Source organism: Paroedura picta, chromosome 4, assembly GCF_049243985.1.
Source record: "Paroedura picta isolate Pp20150507F chromosome 4, Ppicta_v3.0, whole genome shotgun sequence".
Taxonomy (NCBI): Eukaryota; Metazoa; Chordata; class Lepidosauria; order Squamata; family Gekkonidae; genus Paroedura; species Paroedura picta.
The window spans coordinates 67,706,385-67,731,862 of NC_135372.1; the positions used below are offsets into that span (position 1 = coordinate 67,706,385).

Genomic DNA, 25,478 nt, shown 5'->3' on the forward strand with positions numbered 1-25,478 from the left:
TTATCTGAGCCACTGTACAGTGCTTATCAAGCCATTAAGGCCAACAAACTGTATGTGTTTGTAACCTGTGAAAAGAGCCATTTCACTGTAACCTGTGAAAACATAGCCATAGAAGTATTATCTTGGAAAGGAAGAAAGTCAGGAAAAATTGAGTCAGCTGTGCAAAACATGCCATTTTGCTTCTTAATTTCTAGTGCTCTCTTTCCAGTAAACGAAGCTGAAGAGTTGTTTTTTATACTCCACTATTCTCTACCCTAAGGAGTCTCAAGGTGGCTCAAGGCCTTGCCTTCCTCTCCCCACAAAAGGCAACTTGTGTGGTAGGTGGGGGTGAGAAAACTATGAGAGAACTATGAATGGCCCAAAGTCACCCAACAAGGCTTCATGTGGAAGAGTGCACAATCAAACCAAATATTCCAAATAGAGTCTTAACCACTACACCACACTGATTCTCAACTCTGTAAAGGTTACCTGAACATCCAAAGTTTATGATTTGGAATGCACTACACAAAATTATTTATTTATTTATTGTATGGTTTGTGCATGATTTCAGTCAGGAGATTGTCTGGCTGTCAGACAAGAAATGCTCAGAGGTGGCTTGCCATTGCCTGTCCTCATGTCATAATTTTGGTATTTCTTGGAAGTCATCCTTTCCTGGAAGTCACCCTTTCCAAGTGTCAGCCATGTCTGATCCTGCTTAGCTTCTGAGATCTCACAGGATTGGGCTTGCCTAGGCTATCCAAGGTTGGGTCACTATATAGCAATAATACTCACTGTAACTGAAGGTTGATTACTAATTTTGGCTGCACTACTTTCGAAAAACGTTAGAACTATGGTTATTCAAATAGTACCACCTGTGTACAACCACAAGAGGTCACTAAACAAATGGTTATCTTCATAAACATTAGAATCTGTCACAGAAGACACCCTTGTCTGGAATGGGCTCATATAGCTTAAATGCTTGCTGCAGCAACAGTAAAAAAAACAGCAGCAATGTTTTACAAAAAACCTTATGCCCTTATTTGAAGGCAGCAGTGTATTCTAATCAATATCAATCTTCTGAAGATTCCTGTATTTCAAATTGGCTCCCCTCTTAAAGCTTTCTACAATTACCAATGCTAGATAAGTAGCTCTTTGGGTAACATTTCAACCTTCTAGTTTCAGGCAAGCATATGAGTACAGTGTCTCTGACTATCCCATAACAGCTTCCTACCTATTATGAGCTCCTTTTTTTCCAGCACTGTCCTTTTGACCATATGTGGGCTCCTCTGCTATGCCCACAGTTGCATAACCAGATGCCTAATTTTAAACCCTCCTTCCAGCACTTTTTTTTTTTTAAGGAGACTGAAAATAAAGATGCACCCCTTGTGAAATTTGGCTCAATAAACCCAATTGGCACATCACTTGCAACATTGAAATTGTTTTAACAACAATTTGAAATAAATTGTATTATTCAGTTCGGTAAACCAGGTTTCCTGTGCTTAATGTCTGCTGAGAGGCAAGTGCTGAACCCACCCAGCAGTTACACATTCTGATTTGGGAACCTTTATTTTCAAGCTTAAATGGTCAATGCTGGCAATTCACAAATGAAGAAAAAATACTCTGCATGGATTCAAAGTCATCAACATTACATATTTTAGTGATGAACCCAAATAAATCAAGGATCAGACTGAAATCTACATATATCTTCCAGATATAAAAGTATATTTAAAACAGGATTTATAAGTAGTTAAACTGAATCTTTTACACAGCCCTACCTTGTGCACATCTGGGTGACTGAAGATAATTCTGATTTAGGGTACACATTCAATCCTGGGGTGGGGTTGCTTTCCATGAATGAAGAGTTCATCTGCCCAGCCAACAGTCATCTGCAGCTTTGCACTACAGAGTAATTTCAGCAATGGTATAGAACTTATCTTTCAAGTAAGCTTGTCTACGATTGATAGTATTCAAACTGAGAGATCCTTGATATACTTTCAAGAAATTCTATAGTACTTAGAACACAGTCTGGAATCTCCTACAATGGAATATACTTTAAATTAATTTTTCCATCTAAAATAGTCAACTCATCTTAACCACTTTGAGAAATAAGAAATGACCTAGCATTCATTTGCTAAAAAGTAAGCTTTGCTGATTTTCATGTTGCTCACACTTCTAGCAATGCTTATACGCATTAGATACTAGAAACAAAGAGTTGAAAGGGACCTCCAGAGTCATCTAGTCCAACCCCCTGCACAATGCAGGAACCCTAAAAAGGCATTTTCCTTTGCTTCAATATGTTTCAGTTCAGGACCACATATGTACAACACATTTTTATCCTGTCACTTCAACATCACATCTATTGGAACAGCTAGTATCATCATCATCAAGACTATATTGTAAAACTGAATGTACCCATTACTACATTTTTAAAAACCATCTCCAGACTTCAAAGAATTCAAGGTTCTTCCCTTCTCATTTTAATACATGAGGCTGACCCAAAGTGAGCTTTCCAACTAACTGGACATTTGAACACTGTGCTACTATGATATTCAACTGGCTTTAGATTGGCTCTTCCAGCATTTCCTATTTCGGCTTGGACCCAATGGCTAATGTTTGCAGAACCACAAGTAGCAAATGTCAGTTATACTGATGCGAGGGGGAGTGTTTGGGACGGGTTCTGACCAAAAAAGTTTTCTACGGGAGAAGACACAAGCTTTACAAATAAAGTTATTGCGTTAATTCACCTCGCAAGCAGCTTTCGGGCGTTTCGGGAACCCGCAAACAGGAGCACGCGTCGTAGGTCCTGCAGTATCCCACATCTAACGGTAACTAAATGCAAGCTATAAAACTCTCTTTCTGCCTCCAAAGGGAACAGCCGCAACCAGCTCACACGCACACTCCCATCCGCCCAACCGGAACTCACTGAGGAATTAAACCCGCGTCGACGGCGCCTGTCTCAGCGACTGCCTCAATTACCTCACTCCGTTATCATCCGAATGCACGGACTGAACAAACGTCAAAAGAAAACAAAATGCTTCTACATGAACTCTCGCGAGACACCGATCAGCGCCTTATTAGGTCACACATGCATTTCACGGGGAAGGAAATCACGCGACTCTCACGTCTTCCGATGTTTTACCCGTCCCTAAGCAACCATTCCCCATTCGGGTGCGGGAAACAGAGGTCCAACTCTCGCGAGATAGGCCTCAGAACCTGGCTTTTCTCGCCCTCCTCTGAAAAATTCCCTCCCAAATCTCGCGGGCCTTTCTCGGAACTCTCGCGCGACTTGGCGAGGTTTCCCCTCCTCTCGTGGAACACGATGCGAAGAAGGAATGTGAAAGGCTCCCGCCCGTCGCCATTTTCTTTCTTTCTTGGCAAGCAGGGAGCGCGGTAGGAAGTGGTGAAGCGGACATGGCGGATTATTCTACGGTACCCCCTCCTTCTTCGGGCGCGCCCGGGGGAGGCGGAGGAGGTGGCGGGGGAGTCAATGACGCTTTTAAGGACGCGCTACAACGGGCTAGGCAGGTGTGTATCGCGAACCCCAGGCGAGGGATGCCGCCGCTCCCGAGGCCGGCCCGGTCCCTCAGGCTCTCTCTCGGCTAGGCCGCGGAGCCCCCGCCTCCCATCTCTGGTGCGCACGGAGCAAGCCCCGCACCCTGGCTCCGGCGGCCCACTTCCAGGCCTGGGCGGGGGCAGTCGTCGCTCGAGGAGCCTCGGTCGGCGCTTCCCGAGAGGGCGCTCCGATCGCCTCACTCAGGAGGGGGGGGGGGTGTTGGTCCACCATTTCCTTCTCCTGCATGCTGGAGTCGGGGGAAGGCGACCTCAGTGGCTCCCCGTCCCTTCCAGCCTCCCCCGCGGCTTCTCTCCTTCCTACACTCTCTAGTGATGGTAACTCGGGGGGGGGGGCTTCTGGTTCTGCCTCCTACCTACGGGGGGGGGGATTTCCTAGTCTTTGGGCCTATAGAACATTTATAAGTGTGTAGCGGTGTAAGCCTCCGAGTGTGATGTGGCCCCTGCCTCCATTGTGATAGTGTTCAGAGCCCCCAGTGGGCCAGGCATAAAGCACTCACGGTCGAAGCAAGGTTTTCTCCTTGCAGACAGGCATCTCTTTCCCCCTCCCCCGTGACGTTGTTCGCTAGTTAAAAGGTTTTGTGCGCCATTTCTGCTGTCGGACTGGCTGAAAGCTCTCACAGTCTCTTCCGTTTCAGCTCCTCGCGTTCGTTGTAGAGGCTTTAGAGTAGCCATCAAAAGAGACTGTTCTACAGAGTTCTGCGAGTTCCGATCCCCCGCCGTAAACCCCCATTCATACGACTATAGGAATATTTTGTCTGTCCAGTAACTTGCGCCCCCCCCGTTGATTTTTTTTCCCGAGGATGGCCAGAAATACATTTTCTTCACTGACCTATAGAAGAGAGCAGTTTTTTGAGCCGTGAAAAACATTTCCTTCATCACTGAGCCGTTGTGGAACATCCATGTTGATAAAAATACTCCAAAAATCTGCATGACCCATTTCCCTGTTAAGAGCTAGATACTAGCTTGGATTGTCCCAGAAAGATAAATTACCTACTGTTTCAAATCCTTGCTGCTATTTCTAGCAGTAATATTCCTCTTCAATCTATTTTGCTGCAAAAGGTTTTCTTGCTCCCTAGCAACTTGCTTAGACAATTTAGACATTGTTTGATAAAACTTAAATTTTCTGCATATTCTTGCTTTATTGCAATAAATATTTCTTCAAACTAATGGTGCTGTTTCTCTTTTAAGTTCTAAGAGCAGAATCTACTTACCTGTAAGGACTAGAGCCATCTGGAAATATTGTGGTTACACTGTTTCACTGTGTACCCAAAGGGTATATAACCCATACAGTGTAGATTTTCAGATGCTTTGAGTACTTAATTACTAAGCAGCTTTCTTCAGACAATCATACAATCCTAGCATTTATTTTAAAACCTATGCTTTCACTTTGACTTGATGTAGAGCAACATTTAAAAAAAAATAGAGTATATTAAAAAGTATCAGCCCTAATACCACATGCAACCAAGTGTTCTCCATAATCATATTGTCCTCTGAATCTTTATCAATGAAATATATTGCAATAAAATACAGTTTAAAAGCCCATCCCTGCTCCCTCTATCAGCCAGCCCACATTGGAAAAGACATCATCATCACCAGATAAAAATAAACAAGTAGGGGGAGCCAAGAAGGTGGAGATGGGGGCCATTTTGAAAGTATTCTGAAAAAAACTGAAATTAACAGTCACTATCTTAAATGGATACATACTTGGAAATAAATCCTAGTGACCTCAATATTTGATTTTCAAAAAAATATTATGTTATAGAAACACTAAATCGACTAGAGGGGTTGTTATTTTAAGCCCACGCACCTTGTGTCCCTTTACTTTGCAAAGAGTTCATCAGTAGGTGAATATAGGCTGACTTATACATGTGGCATAGCCTTTTGCCCTGTAATGCCAATTATGTGGGCTGCTAATTATGTAACACTTGCGAACAACTAATTCAAATCAATGCAGCTTAAATGTAAAAGGTTACTAAAGGGGGCTGTAAGGCAGAAGTGTAACATTTGAATTGCTTAATATATTGAATATATATGCAACATTAGTAGATTACATTTCTCATGTTCTTTTTTCCCCTTAGATTGCAGCAAAAATTGGAGGTGAATCAGGGACATCGGTGAATTCAAATGATTACGGTTATGGGGGACAGAAAAGGCCTCTTGAAGATGGAGGTATGCTGTCCATCAATACCCAGAGTGCTAGTATATTCAGTTCTCAAAAACATCCTTTCACCTATGTTTGTATATGTGGAGAGAGACTGTGTTAGGCTACCTTCTCTCAGTAATTGTAATTCTTTTTAGAAAACTGATAAATCTGTTGCAAACTTTAATGACATACTATTTATATATAACTTCAATGGAAACTGCCAGGGCTATGAGTTTGCATCCACTTCCATGAGTGGAAAGCAGTGACAGCAGAATCTTAAGGTAGATTCAAGTAGGACGCCGTGTTGGTCTGAAGCAGCAGAATAAAGTTTGAGACAAGTGTCACCTTTGAAGCCAACAAAGTTTTATTCAAAATATACAAGCTTTCGTGTACATGCCCACATCTTCAGATACAATGAAATTGAAATTACCAGTGCATACATATAGGTATGCCTCTTGTGGCGCAGAGTGGTAAGGCAGCAGAAATGTTTGAAAGCTCTGCTCATGAGGCTGGGAGTTCAATCCCAGCAGCCGGCTCAAGGTTGACTCAGCCTTCCATCCTCCCGAGGTCGGTAAAATGAGTACCCAGCTTGCTGGGGGGTAAACAGTAATGACTGGGGAAGGCACTGGCAAACCACCCTGTATTGAGTCTGCCAAGAAAACGCTGGAGGGAGTCACCCCAAGGGTCAGACATGACTCGGTGCTTGCACAGGGGATACCTTTACCTTTACATATAGGTAGAATGAGCAGTAAATTATTAGTATACAGATTTAGGGGACAGACAGGTATAACAGACTTAGTTTTTACGGTTACCATTTGTTTTGGTTTAATTGGGGGGGTGAAGGAAAATAAATATGTCAAAATTGAAGGTTGATGGGCATATGCATTCTTAATTGTGGAATGCTGAAAGTAATTAACTGAAACCCTGCCATTATACTCCAATCATCTCATGTCATGCATGAAGGCAACCTTACAGCATCTTATTTGATGTGAGGTGATTTGCTGTGTAGAGTTATCTCCCCAGTCCACAAACCAGAGAAAGACATGACAGTTTAGCATTCCAAACTACATTCTGCTATTCATTACATTACAATCTAATTCTAATCTAGTGTTCCATTCCAAATGAGAAGTAAAATAAAGAGGATGTATGGTCCTGGGGGATTGGTGAGAAGACAGATGTAAGCTGAATGAAGTTAGCATATGTTGTGAGATGAGAAACCAGTATCCCTGTGAAGTCCTGGGGAGTCTGTTGTTCTCAGTGTTATAATAATTTCCAACTCAGCTATTTATTTAGTCTGTTGCAGTAAAACAGCTATTATTTATTTTTATTATTATTATATTTATATCGCGCCTCCCCCCGTAGGCTCAAGGCGGCTTACATAAAATCCCATCCCCTAAAATCCATAACAATAACATAAAATTACAGTGAATAACAACCAATTAATTATTTTGAGATCACCCATTGACTGTCCTGCAGGTTTCTCAATCTTGTGATTCTTGATGTCAGATTTGTATACATTTATCCTTTGGCATAGGATTTGGCCTGTTTGCCATATGACGAGAACCAAAGTACATTGTTGACATTTAATGATTGGAAGGGCTGTCTGCACAAGAAAAGGTCACCTCCCCCCATACTTGTGAAAGAGAACTTCCTTTATCCAGTAGACAGTGTACATCTAGCAGCTCAAAACAGTTCAGCACATCAACAGCAACTTAGAACCTCTACTAGATAACAGTTCTCTTTCATAAGTTCTGGGGGGCAAACTGTTTCTCGCCCTCTCTGTCTCATCTACCTAACAGGGTGTCTGTGGTGGGAAGAGGAAAGGTAGGCAATTGTAAACTACTTTGAGACTCCTTTGGATAGTAAAAAGTGGGTACAAAAAAGCAGCTCTTTTTCTTGTGCATACAGTCCCGCACTCTCAAACAGCTTCTCACCTGCAATAACATTTAAATTGAACATGGACACTGGGACCAGGGCTTGCAGTAACCCCATATATCAACTTTGCTGATAGTACATCCAGACAGCACAATCACTGGACCTATCAATGTCAGCTACACCATTTCGGGCTTATTCAAACACTTCTAACTCATATGCCATTAAATGCAAACAATGCCCCTCTATTCTCCGGATAGGGCAAACAGATCAAACCCTATGTCAGGATAAGTGGACACAAATCTGGTGTCAAGAATCACAAGACTGAGAAACCTGTAGAACACTTCAACCATCCAGGACATTCAGTGGGTGACCTCAGAGCAGCAGTTTTATTGCAAAGGAACTTCAGGAACAGACTAGAAAGGGAAAGGGTTGAGTCGCACATAATTACAAACACTGAGAATAATGGAATTCCCAGCATCTCACTGCATATGCTAACCCCCCCCCCCCCAGAATGGCCATAAATCCTTTTTGTTTTGTTTTATTATTTGGATTAGATTAAATAGATTATTAGAATAATAATAGATTAGGATAGTAGATTGTAATGTGAAGGAATAAATAGGTCAATTTAATGTAATTTTGAATGGTAGAATGTATTTCACTGGTCAGGGGAGTGAACTGCACAGCCAGTCACCCAACTTTAAAGAAGATGCTGTAAGATCACGTCCATACTTGAGAGGACAGAATTGGCATGTAATGACAGGGTTTCCATTAATTACTCCCAGCATTCTGCAATTATGGATACATTTGCCCATCAAACTTCAGTTTTGATATTTCTTCACTATATTTCCCCCGGAATTAAGCCCAAAAAGTAATAACCATATAAACTCAGCTTGTTATTCTTGTTTGGCCCCTGAATCTATTAAACAGCTTCATTATGCTTCATTCTGGTCATGCTGGCAAGGGCTCATGGTAATTGTAATCCATGGTCATCTGAAGAGCCACAGTTTGGCCACCCCTGCTGTATGCTAATTTCCAGCTCACCCTCTACTTATATGAATGGACTGGTAATTTCCATTTCATTGTATCTCAAGTATGCATGACAGTTTATTCTTTAAATAAAACTTTGTTCTTAAATGTGCCATTGACCTCAAACTTTAATATTTAAGGTAGGTAAAAGATGTATAGTTTAAATGTGTTGTAGTATGCATGGACTTGAAATTTTTGTATTATAGGGTTATGAGATTATTTAATGCTCTTGATTCAAGTTATGTTCATATGCTTGTAGATGAGTCTTTTCAAACTTTGGTCTGGTACCTAAGTTGCATTGTGTGCATGCAGCTCTTTTAATGTAATGCATTTCACTGACGACAAGCATTAAAAGTTAGATTCGGAGGGAAGTGTCTTATTTTAACTTTGTACTGATTAAATAATGTGGTTCGAGGAAAAGTTCTTAAGATTTTTTCAAGTGTGTAGCAAATGTCTTTTTAAAAGAGCATTTTCGTGGTCTAATAGAGTTTTATATTTATCTTCTAAAAGTACTGAGCGTAATAATATTTAAAATCCATGAAGAGAATTTTCAGATCTTGGAGGTGTATGTAGGTTTTGAGGATAATGATTTAGTTCACAGAAAATCAAGGCTCTTGACAAGGAGTACTTGTGTACTTTAATAAAGTGCCTTTTTATTAATAGTGAGGCTTTAATATTCAAAAATGAGCTAATGATGCTTCAAATGATGTATGTAATGTATTCTTTTTATTTTATGTGTAGATGGCTCTTGGACAAGTCCGAGCAGTACAACACACTGGGAGGGAATGCCCTCTCCTTTTAAAGGCAGGAATTTTTATTTATTACCTGTGTTTAGTATGTAAACGTGAAATGAACTAGTGGATCTTTTGAAATGGATGACACAGATATTTCTTGGAATATGTGTCTGATTTTTTGCTGCACTTAATTATGATGGTTCATCATATCTGGATATGGGGTGGGAAGGAAACATTGGAAGTAATTTTATTATTACATATTGGTTATCTACGACTTTCACTCATACTAAACGGATTTGGATGGTAGTGATAGTAGTGGCTTTGAATCTGCTGTTTTGAAGTTTTGCGCCGTGAAATTTTCAGTATTCAGCTAGGAAGTCTGTACAACGGTTACTAGATTGAGATTGTATTGCTATGTGTTGGTTGCATCTTAAATTTTGATTTTCTATTTAGTATCGTGGTTGTTGTCAGACATAATTGTAAAATGATTATTTCTCACAATGGTGGTCTTTTCAGTTTTTTGTTACAGAAGCATCATTAGCTTTAGTGTCAAATTACTAATAATACACTTTAAATGTTAGTTACTCTTTAGTGACTGGAAATCCTTGATAGTGTGTTTAAACCTGTGTGCCTTATTAAACCATTGAACACTTTATCTGATAAATGAAAGTACTTTGCATTTCCCCCCAACAACACTAACCAAGAGCTAAACATAAAAGATTTTTCTTTGTTTAGATGACCTATTCCCTGAAATTCAAAAACATGCTAAAATGCATTGGACAAGTTGCATTTTACACTGCTGGAACAGCCGTTTGTTTAAATTGTTTATATTCCTGACTCCAAAAATTTATAAAATTCTTAATTTTGCAGATCAACCTGAGCCTAAGAAAGTTGCTCCTCCAAATAATGACTGTAAGTATATGCCATTTTAATTCATTTAAATTGTTATGTGTATTTACAGAACAGATGTTTTATGCCTGTTCTGCAGATGACAACTGTGAATTATTTTATTAATGTGCAAGTAATGGTTACATGAATACAACAGAGCTGCTGAAATCTCTTACTTATGCTGCTTCTGAAAGTCTGTTATGTAGATCTACATAAAGATTACATTTGGGATAAAACAGTAAAGCTCTAAAGTTAATGTACAAGGAATTCCAGCCAATGACTTTTAGTATTTTAATTAAAATTAAGAATTGTTCAGAATTGAACAACAGATAATGCTGCATGTTAAGTTACTTCTCTTTAATTCTCTGTAGCAACTATGCAGTGAATCACATTACCTAGCATTGAAGTAGATCCTGGGGCCAGCTTCTTTGGCAGTGCAATTTAAACCATGCTGCAAGAGAAGCCACCCTGACCAAGATCAGCATGCAGTGGGGGGAGAACTCCCTGCTACAGAAATATCCTGGGGCCAGCTTTTCCTGCAATGTGATTTAAACCATTCTCCAGGAGAAACCAAACCAGTCCCAGGATCAGGCTGGCTTAAAAAAAAACAAAATTGGTATTCAGGATTTCCAAAATATCCCATATCTGAATATTGTGCCAGTATTGGGATCTCGGATTCTGCAGAAATACCAAAAATGTGGGGTCCAATAGACCTGAAACCAAAAAATGCCAATTAAAAAAATGTACACCCCTATTTTGCTATAGAAGCTCTTTATATTTAAACTTGTAGCTATAAACTTGAACAGAGATTCCAAACCAGGGGTCTGTGGGAGCTCTGAAGTGGCATGGTATGAGAGGGTCCAGGCTGTCTTCTCAACTCCTACTTACTGGCCTACATGAGACAGAACCACCAGAGCATTAGTGAAGGTGGGAGGAGAGAGAAAAAGGAGGACTAAGAGTGTGAGTAGCGATGTCATTTTTGGGGATGTTGTAGGGCTTGTGACCAGCTGACATCAGTTCCGGGGCTCCTCAAAGTCTGAAAAAATATTCCACCGTCAATAGGTTGAAAAAGGCTGGGCTAGGGAGGTGAGGAGGGTCATAAAATTCATAACACTGCCCTAACTTGAAAATGTTGTAGGTTTGGCTCCTTATTTTTCATGCATATATATAGTTTTTTTTAGGTTGTAAGGGGAGGAGAGATACTTTAATATAGTCTCCATAGCACTGCTTTGTGTAACAGCCGGCTGTATTGCGGAGGCTGAACCTTTTTTGATATTTAGTGTGTTGAACACTTATTAACCCTTTTCCCCTTCTGTACATATGAGGCTGTTTGTATCACATAAGGGCTTGAAGCACCAGTATGTAAATCAGCCTTCCTGATTTCTTTTCCCTTTTTTAATTAGATACTTCAGTGTGTTATTTCACAAAATTACAATTGGTGCAGCCTTGTTTAAAATCTGGACAAATTACAGTGCTATCCTCAATAGTTACATCCTTCCAAGCCCATTGATTTCAGCGGTGTAATGCTGTGTAGGTTTATATTGGCAGTCTGGTTAATGCCCATTAATTGACAGAACATGTAATATTTCATATTGCCATTAAGTAGATGCTGTAATTTAATCCTGTCCCTGGTCTTTTTTGTACTCTCCGGAGACAGAGTGTGGTCTGCATAGACTGGAATTCTGCTTCTTCATTGTCAGCTTCTGCTTTAACTCTACAGTTCCCTATGGACTTAAAGAAGGCCTTTGTTACTTATAGAATAAGAAAGGCCTGGACATTAAAGTGCCCTAGTATTTTTTCCCCTGCTTACTGTGTATGAAGTTGATGCCAAAGTTGCCCTGTTGCCTGCAGGAAATTACAAAGTGCTCATTGGTACAACAAAAGTTGAACTGCAGTTTTGTGTTCCTACTCTAAACTAAAAACTAAATTAGAGTGAAGGACATTTGGGGGTATTTGGTTCAGGAATACAATCTAGAAGCTTAGCAAGCACCTTGTTATGCGATACAGTTATTGACTTATCAGTTCAAATTCCAAAATCTTCTGTATCAGCTTTTCAGTATTATGAAATACGCAGTATGCACAGTGAACATCAAATAAAAGTTGAGAAGTTTGTATCCTCTATGTGGTTGTTCAGATGTCGAAAGTCTGGAGAGAAAGCTTGAATATGTGATGCTGTTGATGTTTCAGCTATAAAGGAGCATTAATAATGATTGGGTATTTCAGTGACATGTTTACTATGCAAGGGAGGCTTTTTCAACCTTTTGACTGTAAAGTAACCCCAGAAATGATGCCAGCTGGCCACACCTCCCTGCCATGCCTCTGGAAGTCAAATGTTTACAGTGTGCATCGCATCATCATCATCACTAATAAAATAAAATGCTTGTTTAGAAGTTAGTTTTGTTTTTGTGTATGCAGTACCTTGCCTGAGCCAAACAACAAAGCATTCATCTAAGCTGTCATAAAGCCCACTATGCCAAGCAGCAATTTTCCTCAGGGAAATGATTTTGTGTGATTTGGAGATTACTTGTAACTTTGGAAGATCTCCAGGCACCACCAGGAGGTTGGCAATCCTAGCAATCCTGAGAATATATGGTCAGAAATTGCTGCCAGAGCAAGGGGAAACCTGGAAAGAAAGGAATCCTTGTGCATGCTGTGCACATTCCTTGCCCTGGATCCAGATGTAGAAGCTCTCGACGAGGGAAGCCAGCCTCCAGGTAGGACCTAGGGAACCCTGAAATAAACGGTCATCTCCAGAGCATAGAGATCAGTTTCCTTGGAGAAAATGGCTGCCTTGGAGGTGTAGAATTTGTAACATTGGACACAGTCCTCTCCTGCTTGAATATCGGAATCCCTTTGCTTGTAATAGCCTTCCTCCAGCCATTGTCTGCTGGTGGGGTTCTGAGTAGAAATTCTGAGAGGGGGGGAAATAGGAGGAGCCAATGGGGGGAGTGCAGCAGATTCAGCTCTTCCCTCCCGTTCCTTTTCCATTGTATGTGAATTCAACAGGGCCACCGCAGACCAGACAGATGAGCAGAAAGCCACTCTGCCCTCTTGACTCATCCCCGGGTTAGTTAATTTTTTTTTAAAATATATATATATATATTAAAAAAATTAAATCCCCCCCTCCCAACTGGAGTAACCCCTCTGGGGCACTGGAGCAACCCTGGTTGAGAATGACTGATCTAAGTTGTATTGATTTAACGTAACTGACTCTTAATGACAACTGCATGTACTGTGTATGTATCACCTTTAGAGTTATGATGAAAAGTTAGGCTAAATATAAAACTTACATCTAGTCCTTAAAGCTTTGAACTATTTATGATATAGCCCGCCTTTCTCCCTGAGATTCACAGTGCGTAATGTAAGTCAGTGTAACCAATAGTTTGAGATGTCTCATAACCTTTGTAATAGCCCTAGGAATGCAGAAATCTGAAACAAGGCATTAATACTAACCATGACATGTTAATGTGAGTAATGTTATTATTTCAATTTTAGTATTCTTTACATCTGTTATTTTTCTTTACTTTTCCTCTAGGAACAACAAGTTTTTTTCTGACCCAATAAATTCTAAATATTTTTCTTTTCAACACATTTTTCAATTATTTCATTTGTTTTGGTTATTTACCTCTACAGTAGGCGGCTTAGAATACAGCAGTGTCCCTGCCTAGATCTATGAAGTGCTATGTTGTGGTATTATTTCAAGCATTCAAAGCAACTGGACTTCCTTTTATTGCTCTTTGATATTGACTGACTTGACGGTTTTCCAATAGACACAATTTTATGGATTTGATCATCTAGTGTTGGTACTTGGTATGCCAAATTTGCACAGTTGCCATGTTTTAATTGTCGAGGCAGATTAATACCATAAATGCAGATTTAAAACAGTAGTCTGTATTTCCTGTGCTTTTGGCATGCTGTATATTGCACCACGACCTTATTGCAAAGCATTTGGTGAAATTAATGGCTAAAATATTTAATATTTTATTTTAGCTTTTGGAAGTCAGTTACCACCCATGCATCAGCAACAGAGGTAGGATCCTATTTTTAACTGATTTTTCTAAAGACTAACATATGTCTTAGGTTCTTAATGAAACTTCTAAAACAGTATACTGAATTCTCTATAGTAAGAAGGAATGAATGTTGAAATGAGTATAATTATTATGGAAACGTAATCCATCAGGAAGAAAGTAGTTACAACTAAGAATGGCAAATGGAACCACGACACAATAATAGGAAAAACTAGAGGTTGGATATACATGTGTAGATTGTTAGTGTTCAGTATATGCAGTGAAGGACACTTGGATCTGGCTGAAGCCTCTTAATACAGAAGTGCCTAGTTTAATGAAATGATTATGGGCGCTGCCACACTTCCATGGGGGCTGAGGTCACATAGAATGTTGAGCCATCTGGGGCCATCTCCACAATGCCTCCACGGCAGCTCCTGCCCTCTGGAGAGCGGGGCAGCCTTGGGAGACTGGTGGTGGCAGGGCCAGCACAGTGACGCTCAGTGCTGGATGTTCCACATAAGGGGCAAAAATCCTTGTCAGTTAAATTTTTTAAAATAAACAGTCTAGTGACAATTTGAAGGTAAGCGTTTTAGAGCAGGGCCGCAAACGCGCATGCGTGGCAGGTCAGCGCATGCACGTTTGCACCAGTGATGTGCTGGTAGCCGCGCTTCCCTCTCCCCTCTCACAGCTTCGGCGGCCGATTTGCTCGCAGCCTGGTAAGCTTCTCGCTGCGGGGAGAGGGAGCCGCGGCCCGGTGGGTTGGGGACCACTGTTTTAGAGAATGTTAGTGCTACTTTCTGGAGGCAAAGAAAAAGAACTAATTGTTATCCTTCCCACCGAAGCAGAATAAAACTGTCCATTGATTTGGTTGTTAGCTATGTAGGTGAATCAGTGCCTGTATATCAAACTGTTTGTAAGCAGATAGCAGTCAACGTTGCATGATGCTGAGAAAGTATTGTTGTCAATGAGAGTGCAATCAAATCCTCTTCTGCTAGTATCATGCCCCCCCCCCCCCCAAGTACAGGTTGAATCTAACCAGAATTTCCTCTGGTGGAAGAGGGGCCTTCCTTTGAATGTTTGGAAGTCTCTGAGTCTTGATAGCCATTCAAACTTCGCTTTTAGCAGTTTGCTGCACTGAATTCTGATACAAATGAAATGTAATGGCTTTCCACAAAGCTAAATTACTATAAGACTTGTACCAAGAGGCAAGAAATATGGCTTGTATATCGTATTTATTTGAATGTAGGAAAATAAGATCAAAATGTCTTGTTTCCTTTTGTCTTATAAATTACACTGTAACACATTTTCCTGTGTTCTTCCATATACTGTTTATGCACTGGAGATTTCATGCTGGGCTGCAGGCTGGAGTTTAATTGTGGCAGGTTGCCTCACCTCTTCCTGCACCCACAGGGGGAATATTTGGCCCAGTGCACATCATCCGCCCCCGATTTCTGCTCCTGCACAGGAGCTGGGGCAGTGAAGTTCCCAGTGCATAGATGGTCATAGCCGCACAAGTTATGTGCTTATTTGGCCTTATTTGTGTCTTCAGTTTAAATCAAAAACTAGCCACATGCTGATCTGAATATTTGTGAAACATATAAATAAATAGAATTATCAAATTCATAGGCATTGGATATACATGTGTAGGTTGTTAGTATTTCCTGTTTAAGCCAATAGTGCTTTTGTAATTTGAGGGTTTTTTAACGTAATTTACTTAATAATTGTCAAACTAGATATATTTCAGTAATCTGAAGTTTTGCTTAAAAGAATAGGAATTTTACTTTATTCAAATTTTAAGGGAAGTACAAAACACAAGATAACTAGAGAGAACTAGAAAGAACTGGATTCCAAGCTAGGTGCAAATGTGTTTGTTTTCTTCAGGTCTGTAATGACAGAAGAATATAAAGTTCCTGACGGCATGGTTGGATTCAGTAAGTAGTTTTAATATATAACAATACAATAATACTGTAGTGGAGATTATGAATGTGATAATTCTGGTTTGTTTTCCTTTTTTCCAGTAATTGGCAGAGGAGGAGAACAGATCTCCCGTATACAGCAAGAATCTGGATGCAAAATACAGATTGCACCTGGTAATTGATTCACATGCTATTGTTAGAGATGAGGCTGGAATGCAATCAATTAATGTAGAAAAATCATAGCATTACAATAGTTACCAGGTAATAATAAGTACTGATGAAAATTTAAAAGATAGCTTGAGGAAAACATAATAAATTACATTTTTAACAGATTTGGGACAATCAGTGTCCATTTCATAGTTGTAATTAAATATGTAACTACTAAATACATATTTCTGACTCTTCTAATTTTTTTCTATACTGTTTGTTTTATAGATAGTGGTGGACTTCCTGAAAGATCTTGCATGTTAACTGGGACTCCAGAATCAGTGCAGTAAGTGTGTTCTTACATTTTTTAAATAGGTTGACATGTTTTGCATATGACTTTCATCTTCATGATTTGTGACAATATAAAATGCAGCAGTATCAGGCAGGGATTAACTTATTTTGACTTGAAATTGAGGGTTTTGTTGGAATTTGTTTTTCTTTAAAAAACTATGAGCTCATTTACTTAACTAAGAGTTTTGTAGGTAAATTGTTGGCCTGTGTAATCTTATCTCCATAGTTTCACAGAACTGCTTGTTGTCTGTATTTCTGTTCTAGGGACAGCCTGCCATTTTAGTATAAATTTTCTATGCATATGTGAAATATTTCTAGCTCATAATCTTGCTAAGTGAGAGTAATCAGCAATATGCACAAGTGATATAGCTAGTTGCCTACCCTTCAGAAATTATTCATCTCACCACACCACAGATATACAAAGCTTGGCTGAAAGGCTTAGCTGTGCTTCCTTGAACGTGCCCATTTAATAATGGCATTTCTCACTGTCATTGAGCTACAGAGGGAATCCCTCAAACTAAAGCTAGCTTCTTACAGCCATCTTTGCACTGGCATTTTGTTTCCCAGGTAACTGAACAAAAGTTTTCATAGGTCTTTAACGGAAAGAAAACAAACCAACAGCTCATTGCAGCAGCCTTACAAAATAAAGTCCTGTCTTTGAAAAGTATTATATGAGGGGCACTTTACTTTTGCTTCATTTTGTAGAACCATGATTCCGTACTTTATCTGCAGCTAGCAATAATGGGCTGGCTTAGTACTATTACTATTAGCCTATACTTGAAGGTGGAGAAGGGTGTATCGCCTTGGACTCCTTGAAGAGAATGACCTACTTTTTTATTTCATTTGCTGTGGAGTCTGAAAGAGAGGGGGAAGGGAACTGCTACGAGGGTGATGACTATGAAATGCTGCCTTGAAACTGCCTAGCATATCTGGTCCTTACTGCATACAGACTTTGAAACATCAGGCTCCTGTTCCTAAGCAAGTTGGCCTAGATCAGTGGTCCCCAACCTTTTATCACCGGGGACCAGTCAACGCTTGACAATTTACTGAGGCCGGGGGGAGGGTAGTCTTTTTCCGAGGGATATCGCCACTGCAGCCTGAGCCCCTGCTCCACTTGCTTTCCTGCCGGCACCCCTGACTTCCCACCACCCGCTGGGGGGGGGCTGCCAGCAGCAGCGCAGTGCCACACTGAGGGGAAGCCCCAGCTATGGTGGCCGCTGGAGAAGCACCAAAGGTGAGCTGGCGGCAGAGTGGCAGTGCAGCCCCCGAGGCAGCAGCCGGGGAGGAGGACGAGGAGGAGCCGCGGCCTGGTACCGACTGATCCACGGACCGGTCCCGGTCTCCAGACCGGGGGTTGAGGACCACTGGCCTAGAGGGAAAGAGTAAGAAAGAGTATAATAATGACATAAGTCTTGTTGCAAAGAAGGGGAAGAACTGAAGAGGGTAGACTGACCAGCTATAGTATATGGCACTGCAGGGCTATCCCTTTGCAGCACAATCCCAAATTCCTCCTCTGAACCCTCCAGCAGTAGCCCAATCACTCTTTTCCCTTAACTGCTAATCATGTATGTCACAAGCGCAAGGTGATGTGTTGTCCCTATTCTCCCCCTCCCTCCTGAAGCTCCTCCCAGGAAAATGAACTAACATTCCAGAGCAAACTGAGCTCTGCTGGTCCTTCCCTGTCTCCAATTCAGTTGATCTTTCACTGCTGGCTGCACTGACTCAGGCAGAAGCTCTCCCTTCTTCATCCTGGACATCAGCAGTAGATGTCTGGTTTGCAGCTCTAGGTGCAAACTTATAATTGTGACCTGGGACATGTCAGAGGTTGTATTAGTATATCAAATACCAAAGGCTGAACAAGTTAGGGTCCTAAATGTTTTAATTTTTTATTATTTTTTTGCCTGGCAACTAGGATCAAAGAAAAATCAATTTTGTGCCTAAATTTTATTTATTTAAATATTTATATACCACCCTCCCTGGAGGCTCAGGGCAGTTTACAGGAAAAAGGAAAAAGATACAGATAAACAACATGTGATAACAGCAATAACATGATAACAGCAATAATATTCGAGAATGATGGAACTTGTAAAAGCCTCAGCTCAACTCTTACTGGGACCCAGTAGGTTAGGTAGATTGATAACAGTCATAGTAGTACTGGGAGCCATTTGGAAGACATGGTTTGGGTCAACCTCAACCAAATGCCTATGCACATCTTACAGTAGGCTTCCCCCCCCCCAGGGTTTTGTTTTGTTTTCTTAATGGCCCTTGAAGTGTTCCCCAATTGTGAGAGTCAAATAATTTTTATTTTTTTTACAAAATTGTTAAACATTTATCCAGTGATATGGCCATATATAGTCATGTTCACCCACCACTCCCAAAATGGCCAATGATGGCTTTGGAGGGGGTGGGAAAAAGAGGGGCCCTAGATGGGTGTCTACACAGCTATGCTTCCCAGCCATATTCTGCATGTTTGCACCACGTTTGGGATTTCTCAAAGCCTGCAGAATGTTTCAGAGGTTTCTCAATGGTAAAAAAGTTGAGAAAGGCTGTCTTACAAACTTAAAGTCTGTTCTTCTCAACAAGATTAAGTTTTATGTAACTTATGTTTTATGTAAGTTTTATGTAACTTTACAGTGGCTGTGTGCTAAGGCTATTTTAGATTGTTCTAAGATTGTCCCTATGAAATTCTGAGGGTGCTGTTTCCATTTTTAAGTTATTTTAATTCTGTTGATGGGAACTTCCTGTGATACTTTTTCATGGTACATTCATGCACAATAATGGTTAGTGGCCATCCTTCTAGTGTTTGAGCATTTAATTGTATTTTCTAATTTTATATTTTTAATTGTTTAAATGGTTTGGGTATTTTATATCCATTGCCTTGGTTACTTTGGGTGGATAGGCAGCATAAATGTTATAAATAAAATAAATATATAACATTTTACAGATTTAATTGTTATAACTTGTCTCTACTATTCGATAAATTCAAATGTTGATGCTTCCATAATTTTCATGATTGGAATTCCCGTATGTTACTCCATACAACTTGGAAAATGTACAAACTGTACATTCCACTTTGCTGGCTGATCGGAAATTATGGTTTATATATTGATAGACCATGGTTAGGTTTCATAATCTATATTATCATATGACCACTTGCCACCTTGATCCCTGTCCATTGTAGTTACTCAAATTGGGTGACCATTGAATAGGAGGACCCATGAGGGACATTGTCAACCTCTCTCTGACACTGGGAGAGCTTCCCAAAGGCCTTAAGGAGGCAGTGGCTTGCCTTCTTCTGGAAAAAGAACAAAAACATGGCTGCTGCGGACCAGGCCGTGGCTTTCTTGGATGAAACTTCAGCTTTTGATCCATACCAGTCAGACTTCCGTCCTGGCCACAGGGTGGAGACTGTGCTGGTCAGCCGGATGGATTATCTCCGGCGCCAACTGGATTGTGGCAGTTTGGCTATCCTTATGTTTTTAGATCTGTCGGCAGCTTTTGACGTCGATCATGAGTTATTAGCCCACCACCTGGCTGGTACGGGGATTAGAGGTAAGGCCTTGCAACGGCTGATCTCCTTTCTCCAGAACCAGACACAGAGGGTATCAGTGGTAGAAGAGTTTTCTTCCCACTTTGTGTTCCATTGTGGGGTGCCTAATGGGGCAATTTTAACATCTACATGAGCCCTCTGGCACGGCTGGTCTGGAGATTTGGACTGGGTTGTCATCAATATGCAGATGACACCCAGCTCTATTTCATGATGGGATGGCCGACCAGTGTCTCTCCCCCCCTGGAAATATTTGCCAGTTGTCTGGAAGCAGTGTCTTGATGGCTCAGGAAGAGTCACCTGAAACTCAGCCCCTCCAAGACTTGAGGTCCTTTGGTTAGATAGAAGGGGACAGGATCAGGAAGCGAATCTTCCCTGCCTGGATGGGGTGCAACTTATGTCTGTGCCTGTGGTCAGGAAGTTGGGGGTGATCTCCCTATCTATCTCCCTATCTATGGAGTTTCAGATCACAAAAGTAGGACAAGTGGTGTTTTTCCATCTACGCTAGGCTCAGCTACTAGCGCCCTACCTGTCCTTTGACCATCTGGCCACGATGATCCATGTAACGTTCACTTCCAGACTAGACTTCTATAACTCGCTCTACGCGAGCCTTCCCTTGTTTCTGACCCGGAAATGACAGCTGATGCAAAATGCAGCTGCTTGGGTTCTCACAAGGTCATCTTGAAGGGTCCATGTCCCTATGCTGAGGCAGCTGCCTTGGTTGCCAATCAGCTTCCGGATCAGGTTCACGGTCTTGGTACTTACCTTTAAGTCCATTTGCAGCTTGGGCCCCACTTATCTGAAGGTCCACTTGTCTTCTTATGCCCCTCGCAGGGCTCTTCGCTGTGCAGGTAAGAATCTGCTGGTTGTCCCTGCCCCCGGGAGGTGCGCCTGGCCAGGGCCTTTTCAGTCCTGGCCCCAACCTTGGTGGAATGAACTGGAAGAGCTAAGGACACTGACAGAGCCTGCAAAACTAAGCTCTTCTGTTAGGCGTTTGGTTGAGGCTCAGGCTAGGAAGAACAGATTCCTCCCTGTGCAGGCCAGTAAAAGCCTGCCAGGACATACCTTGATCGACAACCATTGGATATTGGAGGTGGGGTGGGGGTATTGTGGGCTATCCTGTTGCTGTGATTTTACAGCCAGCCATCTTGAATTTTTGTATGGGTATATTTTACTGGTTTATGAGATTTTAGTTTTTATGTAAACCGTCACAAGCCGGTGGACTCCAGGAGTGACAGTCTAAAAATTTGAAAATAAATTGCAAATAAGTAAATAAATAAAGTCATTAATAGTATAGATAGTAGAAAAGGGGCTTCTTTCAAAACTGCAGTGCTAGAATTGTTTGAGAAATAGATGAAAATAGATTTAATCAAAATATTCTGTTCTGGGTAAATTTATGGAACTAGCCAGCATGTATGAATATGGGTCATTCTGGCAAATCTTGCATTTTATTCTCAGGTAAGCAGCATATAGTTGAACCTGGTTACAAATACTTTAGCAGTTTATCAAATATAGGGTCAGAGCAGTAGTATGACCGTTTACGCACTGGGAACTTTTCTGCCCCAGCTTCCGTGCAGGAGTACAAATCGGAGGTAGATGATGTGCACCAGGCCAAATGCTCCCTCATGTGGGTGCAGGAAGAGGTGGGGCAGCCTGCCACAACTAAAATCCAGCCTGCATCTTAGCATGAAACCTCCAGTGCGTAAACGGTCAAAGCTACTTAAAATGGCAGCTGGCATATGAACAAGTCCATGTGTTCTCCTTACTTGTATCCTCTTCACCCTCTCCCTCCTTGCTACAAACAATAAAACACCTGCTCTAGTTACTCTGTATAATGAAACAGATCTACCAGTTGGTGCAGTACAAAACAGCTTATGCCTTCAAGGAAAAAACCCACACGCAAATGATGTTTTCTAGTTAAATGCTTGAACTTTTCCATTGTTTCCATTGTTTTTGTTCAAATCCTTCTTCAAAGTAGTAATACTTTATCTTTTTAAGGTCTGCAAAGCGATTACTTGACCAGATAGTTGAAAAAGGAAGACCCACCCCAGGATTCCATCATGGTGATGGTCCAGGAAATGCTGTCCAAGAAATTATGATTCCGGCTAGTAAAGCAGGATTAGTTATTGGAAAAGGTGGAGAGACAATAAAACAGCTTCAGGTGAGTTGTGTAGGTTTTTTTAAGGTGATGGAGTAAAAGCATGAAAATTCAAAGTTTTGCATTAACTACAGATTGATTTTGTTCAATAGGAGCGAGCAGGAGTTAAGATGGTTATGATTCAGGATGGTCCACAGAACACTGGAGCAGACAAACCTCTTAGGATCACAGGAGATCCTTATAAAGTTCAAGTAAGAAGAAAGCATTTATACATTTGTAAAACTGTATATGAACTAAATTCAAGATTACTGCATCTGAATTGCATTTCTTTTCCTTTTAGCAAGCAAAAGAAATGGTTTTAGACCTAATTCGTGATCAAGGTGGTTTTAGAGAAGTTCGCAATGAATACGGATCAAGAATAGGAGGAAATGAAGGATTAGATGTGAGTGTAATAAGGAAGTTTTTTTAGTTCAATACATATCTCCATGCAAGTGGGTAAAAGGACAGTAACCAACCTAAATATCTGGAGTGTCATAATTTTGTCAAAATGTGAAACTTTTGAGGAATCAATCTTAATGACATAAGATGCTATTAGATAAAATTTGTCATAGTAAAAACTGCCATAGTAAATGACATAGTGTCTCTGGAAGAACTATTACATGGCCTTCCATATGTAAAGCTTTCCATCCTCATGGAAGTGTGAATCAGATAAGTATAAAAGAAGAATTACAGTAGCTTAAATTTGTTAATGTACTTTTGTTCTCAAGGTCCCAATACCACGATTTGCTGTTGGCATTGTAATTGGAAGAAATGGAGAAATGATTAAAAAGATACAGAATGATGCTGGTGTGAGAATTCAGTTTAAACCAGGTAGGTTGCTGACATGTATCAGAATAAAAATGTCAGCGTTCGCACTAATTTCTAAACAGAACATTTATGTATTTTATCCCTCTTTCAGATGATGGAACAACTCCAGACAGAATAGCACAAATCACTGGACCTCCAGATAGATGTCAGCATGCAGCAGAAATTATTACAGACCTTCTTCGAAGTGTTCAGGTTGGTAGTTAGTTGTATTTTCAATTGTCACGTTTACTATAATGTGGATTTCTGGTATAACTATTAAGGTTTGCTAAGTGAGCCACCAAAATGTTTCCCAGCTTACTTGCTAGCACACAACTATAATCGTCATTGTGCCTAAGAGTTGGGGGAGGAGCATAACTTTTCCTGCCTTGTAGTTCTTGCTCAGTTTTTCAGAATTGCAAAAATCTACAACCATAAATCTTGACAATAGCCACATTTTAGAACGTAAACAGTATTACATTTTCTTTCATTTTTGGAGTGTTCTTTGGTCTTTTATTGCTTTTTGTAATGCTTTTTGATAGCTGAACCATACTTTATATTAAGTGAAGGCTAGCAGAGGCTTATAAGAACTGTGGTCCATAGACATCTGGAGAGTCAGTTTGACCCCACCCCCTTTCTGTATCATCCCAAGCACATTCTTTTGAATCTAGTTTATTTCTGGTATCTGAAGCAGACCTCAGGGCAACATTCCACAGAGAAATAAGGTGGTAGTTATGAAGTTCACCTCTCAAATCCCCAGCTGGTGGTCAAGAATTACATCTTGGTCATTACACAACTATAAACTGATAAGACCAATCATTTTTCACTAGTGCCTTTTCCCCCTCAATCTAGGCTGGCAATCCTGGTGGTCCAGGACCTGGTGGTCGTGGAAGAGGTAGAGGACAAGGAAACTGGAATATGGGGCCTCCTGGTGGACTGCAAGAATTTAATTTTATTGTACCCACTGGAAAAACTGGATTAATTATTGGGAAAGGTGAGACAGTTTGTTTTATGTTGCATAGAAATACTTTTCTCTATGATATAAGTAGTAACAAAAATGAGATTTTCTAAATAGTCCATGATGCAAGAGATGAGTAGGAGAACCTGATGATAACAGTTTCAGTCAGCTTCAAGCTATGGCAACTCAAGAGATAATGAAATTCCTTAAATGTTTTAAACTTACCATTTAATTGGGCAGTTTTATAGAAACAAGTTCCAGTGATATGTTTTTTTAGCTTTTTATTAATCAAATTTTAAAATAATTACAATTAATTCAGGTGGTGAAACTATCAAGAGTATCAGCCAACAATCTGGTGCTAGAATAGAACTTCAGAGAAACCCTCCACCAAATGCAGATCCCAACATGAAATTGTTCACTATCCGGGGGACACCACAGCAGATTGATTATGCTCGGCAGCTTATAGAAGAGAAGATTGGAGTGAGTATTCTTGAAAATCTTTTTAAATTATTTAATCTCTGTGGTTAGAACAAAAATATCTGTCGTGAATAAAGATGAAGCTGGATTTTGTGATGTGGCCATGCAGAATACTTGACTTGTATAAAAAGAGTTGGTTTTTATACCTCATTTTTTACTGCCTGAAGGACTCTCTTAAGTGGCTTACAGTCACCTTTCCTTTCCTCTCACCACAACAGACAGGCAAACTGAATTAGGTGAGGCTGAGAGAGCCCTGATATTACTGCTCGCTCAAAATAGCACTATCAGGGATGTGACGAGCCCAAGGTCACCCAGCTGCCTGCATGTGGAGGAACGGGGAATCAAACCCAGCTCACCAGATTAGAAGCCACTGTTCTGAACTAGTACACCAAAGATTCTTTTTTTACAAAAGACTAGCCCATTTTAAGCGTATTTTATTTGACAATTCAAGTAGCAAGTCTGACTGTTGCCTTGAACAATTTGCTGCATAACTAGGGCAAGCAAGCAAACCATCAATTTACAAGAATGGTCTTTAGTAGTGATGCTTACGCAGAACAATGATAGTAGTGTGAAAAAATCAGGATGGATTTGATCTGAATCAGTTTTAAATAATTTCAATCATAGTCTTCGACATAAAGGCTCATTGTGGTTGTCAATATTTACAACGCAGATGAAGATTTCATTACTAGGCTCTGATTTTATTGTGGTACTTCAGATCAACGCAGCTACCCATTTGAATCTATCATTTGAGTATAATAACTTTTCACGTTACCGTATTTGCCGGCGTATAAGACAACTGGGCGTATAAGACGACCCCCCCAACATTTCCACTCAAAATACAGTACTGTTGGGCCACTATGGGCAGCTATGTCTATCCCAACTGAAGTGCATCTGGCGTATAGGACGACCCCCCCCC

At 40.6% G+C, this 25,478-nt stretch overlaps 2 protein-coding genes across 23 annotated transcripts in view; one reads left to right on the forward strand and one right to left on the reverse strand.

Moving 5' to 3' along the window:
- The window catches only part of DNAJB4 (DnaJ heat shock protein family (Hsp40) member B4), a 32,216-nt gene extending 29,121 nt beyond the window's left edge, over positions 1 to 3,095 (reverse strand). Inside the window, exons 1-2 of one of the 8 annotated variants that reach the window (XM_077333265.1) lie at positions 2,903 to 3,066; positions 1,755 to 1,878 (exon numbers count right to left, since the gene is read on the reverse strand). The gene's annotated coding sequence lies outside the window, so the exon portion shown is untranslated. Of the gene's footprint in view, positions 1 to 1,754; positions 1,879 to 2,723 lie in introns of all 8 variants that reach the window. The other 7 variants (XM_077333263.1, XM_077333267.1, XM_077333264.1 and 4 more) reach the window with 7 other exon arrangements.
- Positions 3,096 to 3,257: 162 nt separating this feature from the next.
- Positions 3,258 to 25,478, forward strand: part of FUBP1 (far upstream element binding protein 1) — a 41,068-nt gene continuing 18,847 nt past the window's right edge. For 6 of the 15 annotated variants that reach the window (XR_013230181.1, XM_077333251.1, XM_077333245.1 and 3 more), the window contains exons 1-16: positions 3,276 to 3,504; positions 5,631 to 5,721; positions 9,338 to 9,400; positions 10,201 to 10,242; positions 13,225 to 13,284; positions 14,209 to 14,248; positions 16,107 to 16,156; positions 16,244 to 16,315; positions 16,577 to 16,634; positions 22,185 to 22,347; positions 22,437 to 22,535; positions 22,625 to 22,726; positions 23,052 to 23,154; positions 23,243 to 23,343; positions 23,980 to 24,121; positions 24,405 to 24,565. Coding sequence is in view for 14 of the 15 variants with exons in the window: in XM_077333251.1 (XP_077189366.1) it covers positions 3,391 to 3,504; positions 5,631 to 5,721; positions 9,338 to 9,400; positions 10,201 to 10,242; positions 13,225 to 13,284; positions 14,209 to 14,248; positions 16,107 to 16,156; positions 16,244 to 16,315; positions 16,577 to 16,634; positions 22,185 to 22,347; positions 22,437 to 22,535; positions 22,625 to 22,726; positions 23,052 to 23,154; positions 23,243 to 23,343; positions 23,980 to 24,121; positions 24,405 to 24,565 (1,461 nt within the window). In the remaining variant the exon portion in view is untranslated. Of the gene's footprint in view, positions 3,505 to 5,630; positions 5,722 to 9,337; positions 9,401 to 10,200; positions 10,243 to 13,224; positions 13,285 to 14,208; positions 14,249 to 16,106; positions 16,157 to 16,243; positions 16,316 to 16,576; positions 16,635 to 22,184; positions 22,348 to 22,436; positions 22,536 to 22,624; positions 22,727 to 23,051; positions 23,155 to 23,242; positions 23,344 to 23,979; positions 24,122 to 24,404; positions 24,566 to 25,478 lie in introns of all 15 variants that reach the window. The other 9 variants (XM_077333247.1, XM_077333259.1, XM_077333253.1 and 6 more) reach the window with 7 other exon arrangements.